This window comes from Protobothrops mucrosquamatus, unplaced genomic scaffold, assembly GCF_001527695.2.
Source record: "Protobothrops mucrosquamatus isolate PMUCROS unplaced genomic scaffold, P.Mucros_1.0 scaffold2979, whole genome shotgun sequence".
Lineage (NCBI taxonomy): Eukaryota > Metazoa > Chordata > Lepidosauria > Squamata > Viperidae > Protobothrops > Protobothrops mucrosquamatus.
Window position 1 is genome coordinate 94,065 of NW_015388999.1, and position 6,884 is coordinate 100,948.

A 6,884-nucleotide genomic window follows, 5' to 3' on the forward strand; every position below is an offset into this window, starting at 1 on the left:
TCACACTCAACAAATCACCATCGTTGAATTCATAGAAACTCTACTAAGCCAAAACCATGCAATCCTATTAATATTTAGTGCTATTTATGAATCCATTGTGTGCAAAATATGTAAACTGAAGAGAAAGAAATGTTTAATGAAAAGGAAAGCTTAATGTGATGCATTCCAATCTTGTCCAGCTTAATAATTTTTATTATGGCTTTATCTAATTGCCAATTCAAGAACTAACACTGCAATTATGTCACTGATATCTAGAGACAGAGAAAGTCTTCACCTGGGGTAGAGGAGACTATGGTCAACTTGGAAGAAGTGAGATGCTGTGCGAAAGAGAGAGCCAGGACAGAAAGAGATCAACAGAGCATCATTTGAAAGAGTCCTCTTTTGCTCCTGCTACAGTGCCCAAACTCTCTGGTGCATCTGAGGTAAGGAAAAACTATGCCTTCTTTTCTTAATTTGAATGGTGCCTCTGGCACAAAGGGATGCTGTACTGTCTCAATCCATTGAATCAATATTGCATGCATTTACTTATTATATCTAATATTCTGCCAATTATTTAATTTGTGAAAACTGAAAGGCAATCCAAATGTGGTTCTCTATACTGCTCTTTCTAATAAATAGTTTGATTGCAGCTTTCCCTATACTTGCTTTTTTACAACACAGAAGTCTCTAATACACACTTTTGTAGATAATTCTTTGTAGAATATAGGTAAGCTATTTTGCACAAAATATTTGAATTGTGAAAGGCTGGCTTTAATAATCTCCATTCATTATTACCACCCTAATATGCTGGATTTCACACTAAAGTTAATTGTAGAAGTACTCTCTCTGAAAAACATCCAGGGAAAGAAAAGCCTCTTTTCTAATGAACAGAAATACAAATGTTCAGCAAGACATTTGCATGTGTTTGTGTTCTAAAAAGTGCTGAATTTTGTTTGAAGTCACTTGTTTGTTATTTTAGTATATTAATTACAACTATTCAGATACTCCTCGAGTTAAGGACCATTTGAAGTTACGACACCCCCCCTCCAAAAGGGTATCTCTGACTCAATTTCAAAATTACAGTCTCTGTCGTGCCCTTGTTTGTTCATCCTTATGATTGACTGCAGTCTCAGCATATTAGATAAACATTAGTTTAGAACAGTGGTTCTCAACCTTTTTAATGCCGCGACCCCCAACCGGTCATAAGTCGAGGACTAAACCGGTCGTAAGTCGAGGACTAAACCGGTCGTAAGTCGAGGACTACCCAACCGATCGTAAGTCAAGGACTTTCCCTGCCCGGGAGCGCCATGCATGCATGGTTCCGCCCCCTGCGCTGGCCGAGGCGTAGCTGGCAAGCGGCAGAGACGGAGCAGGCCGACCACCAGCTGGCCCAGCTCAAGGGAGGTAAGGCACCCGCCGGAAAAGGGGAAAAAAATGGCGGACAGCCTTGCTTGGCGACCCCCGTGAAATGATCGATCGACCCCAAATGGGGTCGCGACCCATAGGTTGAGAACCGCTGGTTTAGAAGACCCTGAATTTAGAAGACAACTGAATTTCATATGGACTTGATCAGAGTCAGTTTAACTGATGGCAGGTGTGTACTGACTACTATTTACCATCAGTTTGAATGTGATTCTGTTAATTCTGAACACTGTCACATCCCTACATAAAAGAGGGTATGAACACTTATGCAGCCACATCATTCTAGATTTTAATTGTTATTTTTCCATTATAAAAGATGTTTTTCAATTGAATTGTACAGTTTATATGTTATATTAAAGATGGGAAACATTCTGAAGTGATTTATCTTGGTACTATTTTTTTTTACATCTCAAAAACCTGGTATTTTAACAAGTGTATGTAGACTTTCTATATCCATTATGGACTTACGGAATTCTTCTTTTCACTATCAATGAAGAGAGAAACCTGACTTCCTTCTTAACAGACTCTTCATCACAACATAGCTTTAAAAACCCTTTCTGTTTGCTGAGAGCACAAACATGAAAAGGCATATGAAACAGATTTATGAAAGTGGCTTTCACTCATATAGACATAGCAGATCCTGTACTTTTCCACTGTCTTTTTTTTAACAAGTCAGAACTGTGGATGTGCTACAGTGAACTGCACTGCAGGCTGCAGCCCCCGATTGGCATGCTAGAAGCATCTTTAGCATACTGCTAAGTAGAGATTGGTAAGGAAACTGGGTCAGAAAACATGCTTACTGTACCTGCAAGAGACTGCGGAGTGTAACAGCATGGAAACAGGACCATCCACAGTATGGCACTGTCTTACTAAGTATAATGGGAAAAACTGCTAAGAGTTTGCCATAATGTGTTTTTTGGTGATTGCCAAGTGAATGTAGCAATGACAGTTTTGTATATATTTAGTTCAATGCCTTATGAAACACTAATCTATAATACTTTGAAGAATAGTCTCTCATTATTCTGTATGTAGCCAATAATACTTCTTATATAAATATGTAGGCAGGAAGTATGTTTGTATTGAGCATCACTATATATGTAGCACAACGATGAACTGGGTTAAGTCTCCAATTGTTGCAATAATGTATGAGGTGGATTTTAATCTAGACCAGACAACCTGTGACCCATTGTGTCATCCTTTCAGAGATTTTTCCATTTGCCACAGAGAAACAGAAAGATTACAGGGAAGCAAAAATATCAGTGGAAGCAGAAACAACTTCTGACTTCTTTTTTGCTTTCCCATTGAGTTTCCTTACTCACTGCTGGCAGTGAGCATGGAAAATCTTCCTCCCTTTAAATGTGTAATAAGCATTTTTTTTTGTTCAACCATACCATATGGCTTCTAGGCAATATGGGTAGTCCTCATTTAGCAACTGCTTTGTTAAGTGACTGTTTATTTTTTTTAACAATAATTTTAATAAGATTTACAAATATATAGATAAACACTAATACAAACTAAGGAAAATAAAAAAGGAAAGGAAAAAAGGAAAGTATGACATGAAAAGGACTCTCCCCGACAAGTATAAACATTTTCAATAACTTAACACCTTCTCTAGTATTTCAATACAAAATCCCTTCTTCCCATATCTCATCCTTTATTGACAATCAAATGATAAAAACTCATTCAGTCCCAATCAGTAAAAGTCTATTAAGAGCTAGCCAAAATGTTAACAAATACTTTTTAACTTTAATAAAAAAATACCCATTTTGTAATCTAAACCTATCACTTTCTCAAGGAAATAAAGCAAAAGAAATATCTTCCCATTTATAAACAGATTTTTAAAGCTTGTCATTCACCTGGCCCAAAAGAAATCCCATTAATAGCTACCAGGAACCACAGCATATATATTTTAACCCTGATCAAATAGATTCACTTTGCAGTCCTTCTGTTTACTTTTAAAAAGCTTGATTTTTAAGCCTGTCCAGTGGTATCCCACAAGCTGATTTCTTATCATTTTCTCTCTATCTCCTTTTAGGAACAATTTGAGTAATTTCTCTTTATCTCCTCTCAGAAACAGTTTCCTTTATTTCACACATTCCTTTTGTAAATCTTAAGATTTCCAAGTCACTCTTCTAATTTATTATTTCTATGTCTCCTTTAATTATAAAGACACCAGCTGATTCCATTTGTAAATCCATCCTGGCATCTTTTTCCATGTCATTTTTGTAATCCAGCATATTTTTAAAACACTAAATCCACATTCAAGTTAGTCTCAGTTTTAATCCAATAAAATCAAATTTGTTCTGTTATCTCCTGCTACGTACATCTTCAGAATTCTGAGGAGCTAAAACGGCAAAAAGCAGAGCCATGTTCAGTCTGCCATTGTTGTCCCTGGAAGTCTTGCAACCCTTCAAAATGATGACCGTAATGAAAAAAGTATTTTTATGAACAGTCCTTGCATTTACAACCTTTGCAGGTTTGCAAACTGAAGGAAAGCTGAAGTAAGATCATAAACACAGTTGTGATTTCACTTAAGAGCCGCTTCACTTAATGGCCAAGTTGCTGGTCCCAATTGTGGTTGCTAAAACAGTTGGATTGAGATGTCGGCTACAGAAATTAAATAAATACAAAAATAAAATAATAAAATAAATAAGATAATCAAAGACTGCCTGTATTGTAGCCTTTCTGTATGAGGCTGCTAACACCACAAATTACTGCTCTGAATTCACTCATGGTACGAGGAGGGGTTTGAGATACATTGAATGGATAGGGAAGGAAGATGGAAAGAAAGCTGGAACTCTTAGGAGAAGAAATTGTTCCTGGGGAAAGTAAAATGGAAATCCAGGCTTCTTCTCCTCTGAATTAAGACAGGATAGTTTTAGTTTGTGAGGACATCTAAATGACAGGGAAGATATTATAGAATGTTTTATTGCTTCTTTACAAGCTTCCAGGAGGCTAAAATGTTTGTTGGCTACTAACCTTTATTGATTTATTTTTTAAAGCTGTTAAGAATACAAACCGTTCCATAGGCCATTGCAGTGGTTAATCTGTTTGAAACAAAGCGTTAAAGCTTTAAGCTTTAAGCTTTTTGCTTTTGGTTTAGCTTAGTGAGGTTTGATAATTATCTTGGCCTATCAAAACAGAGGCCATTCATAGGCCGTGAATGCAGTTTCATTTTTTTCCTTTGATCTTTCAAGTAGTTCTTGTTTGAAAAGATATGCATCCATGCTTAGCTAACATTAAATATGCTATGACATTATTTATTAACTGAATAAACCAAGACAATATTGACAAATACAAATGTTGTTCTGTAGGTATCATATAACGACCCATAAACATATAATTTATTTATGCTATTTAGTAACAGAATTTTTAGCCCAGATGGACAGATTCCAGTTGATGTACAAAAACAACTTACACATGAAATATAACCAATTATCATTGTGAGTCTTTCATATAGATAGTACTAGTACCGAAGCATACTTTCATTAATTTATTTGTACAACGGAGAGTAAGACTGTCTGATTTAGCATGGTCCCTGGCATAGGCATTAAGGCATTCTTTTTTAAAGAGTATTTCCAATGAAATTTTGATGTTATTATTCTAGATCAGTGGTTCTTAAACAGTTTGATCCAATTATCCTTTTCCTGAACCCAAATAATGCCATTACCCCCACAAAAAAACAAACCCCAACAAACCAGACTTCGTTGCATTACACAAGTATCTTAATGGCAACAGTCACAAACTGGGTCCTTTACTCAGAATTCAGAAGCAATTACAAATTCCTCCATTATTCCTTGGATATGCCCAAACTACTCCCTTGCAAAGTTGTCCATTTGTGTATGTGCAGTATTATGTTTACTGATAAAAAGTTAGAAAGGAGACAATTTCTTGGACAAAAAATCCTGCCTTTCTTTGGATGATAAATCCAAACTTACCAGGCTGATGTTATTCTGGATTTGAATTAAACAGATGGATTGCTTCAGGAAGAAAATCTCTGCATCTATATGTATGTATGCAGCAGATAGTGCTACACAATCCTTATCTAGCCATTCCTCATAGGCTAATAACAATTTAATATAATCGTTTGATTATGTGCCATCATGTAGTTTTTGCCTCCTAGCATAGATTTTCTCCATGATGAGGTCTATGCAGATTCTCAGTCGTCCAGGTCATGATTGTCCCAAAGGTGCTTTTTCAAGAGGCAATTTTGTTTTTCCTTGAAGACGTTTCGCTTCTCATCCAAGAAACTTCTTCAGTTCTGAGTGAATGGTGGAGAATAGGAATATAAATCCTTCATTCAGTCAGAACTGAAGAAGCTTCTCGGATGAGAAGTAAAACATCTTCAAGGAAAAATAAAGAAAGTCCAGTTTCCTTTTGAATATCTCTAATTTATCCCTAATCTGTTTTTTTCAAGACTCCTCCAATTCCTTGCTACCGTAATTGAGTCCATCGACTTTGCTGCTTTTCTTTCCTTTCCTTCTACCTCTCCCAGTATCAGAACCTTTCCCAGGGAGCTGGGTTTTTGCATAATGTGTACAAAGCAAGATAATTTGAGCCTGGTCATTGTGCTTCAAATGAGAATGAATGAATGAATGAATGAATGAATGAATGAATGAATGAATGAACGAATCAAGTGAGCCATTGGTTTGTTTTCTTGGATATCCAAGGTACTCATTGGATTTTTCTCCAATTGTAATATAATTGTGTTTTTTTTTAAATGAAATCAACTTGATTCTGTAATCTGTACTTATTGAAACTATGCTGTTGAATTTGCAAGGGGAAACATTTTGATAACTTCTTTTATTTTCATTTGGTTTTTCATTTGTTGAAAAGCCCATTTCCAAGGGAAATTGAAGATTTCTTTTTCTGTTCTGTTCTCCTTTGGGAGTAAATAATTTTTCAATTCTTCCAAACTTATCTGGGTGGAGTGGGAAGCTGGTTTGGCCAATATATGAAATTTCAGCCATACTGCTTTACACTTAGAAGGTTATTTTTCCTGGTGTTTACTCAGAAGTAATCCCATCCTTGGGCTCTCTGCAATTTTTAAAGCTCACGATCAGCTTATCTGGATGCATTTCATCTTACCAGCGTTTGCACAATTTTATACTAGTTACCTTCCAGATAGAAGCTGGCTGTGACTTTGCATATCTTTGGAATAAACTATATAATTTTCGGCACTCTTGCAGTTTTAAAAGAATGAAGCTGCTGGGGAAAGGCATATATCAGTGGTGGCGAACCTATGGCACGGGGGCCAGAGGCGGCATTCGGAGCCCTCTCTGAGGCACACGTGCCATTGCCCCAGCCTTGCCCCCCCGTGACCCCCTCCTCACCAGCAGCCCCCCTGAAGGAGAGTCGCCCCACACGTGGCCCACACGGAGCAGCGCAGCCAAGAACATGGCAGCCAGGCAGCATAGACAAGACTCTGCCCTCACACCCCATCATGCAGTTGATGCTGCAGGGTGCGGGCAGAGGGTATGGCC

The 6,884-nt window shown here is 37.2% G+C and overlaps 1 protein-coding gene across 1 annotated transcript in view; it reads left to right on the forward strand.

Moving 5' to 3' along the window:
• The window catches only part of SERGEF (secretion regulating guanine nucleotide exchange factor), a 35,642-nt gene that overhangs the window by 22,282 nt on the left and 6,476 nt on the right, over window positions 1-6,884 (forward strand). The window contains exon 9 of the mRNA XM_015826148.2: window positions 256-422. Coding sequence (XP_015681634.2) covers window positions 256-422 — 167 coding nt within the window. The remainder of the gene's footprint in view (window positions 1-255; window positions 423-6,884) is intronic.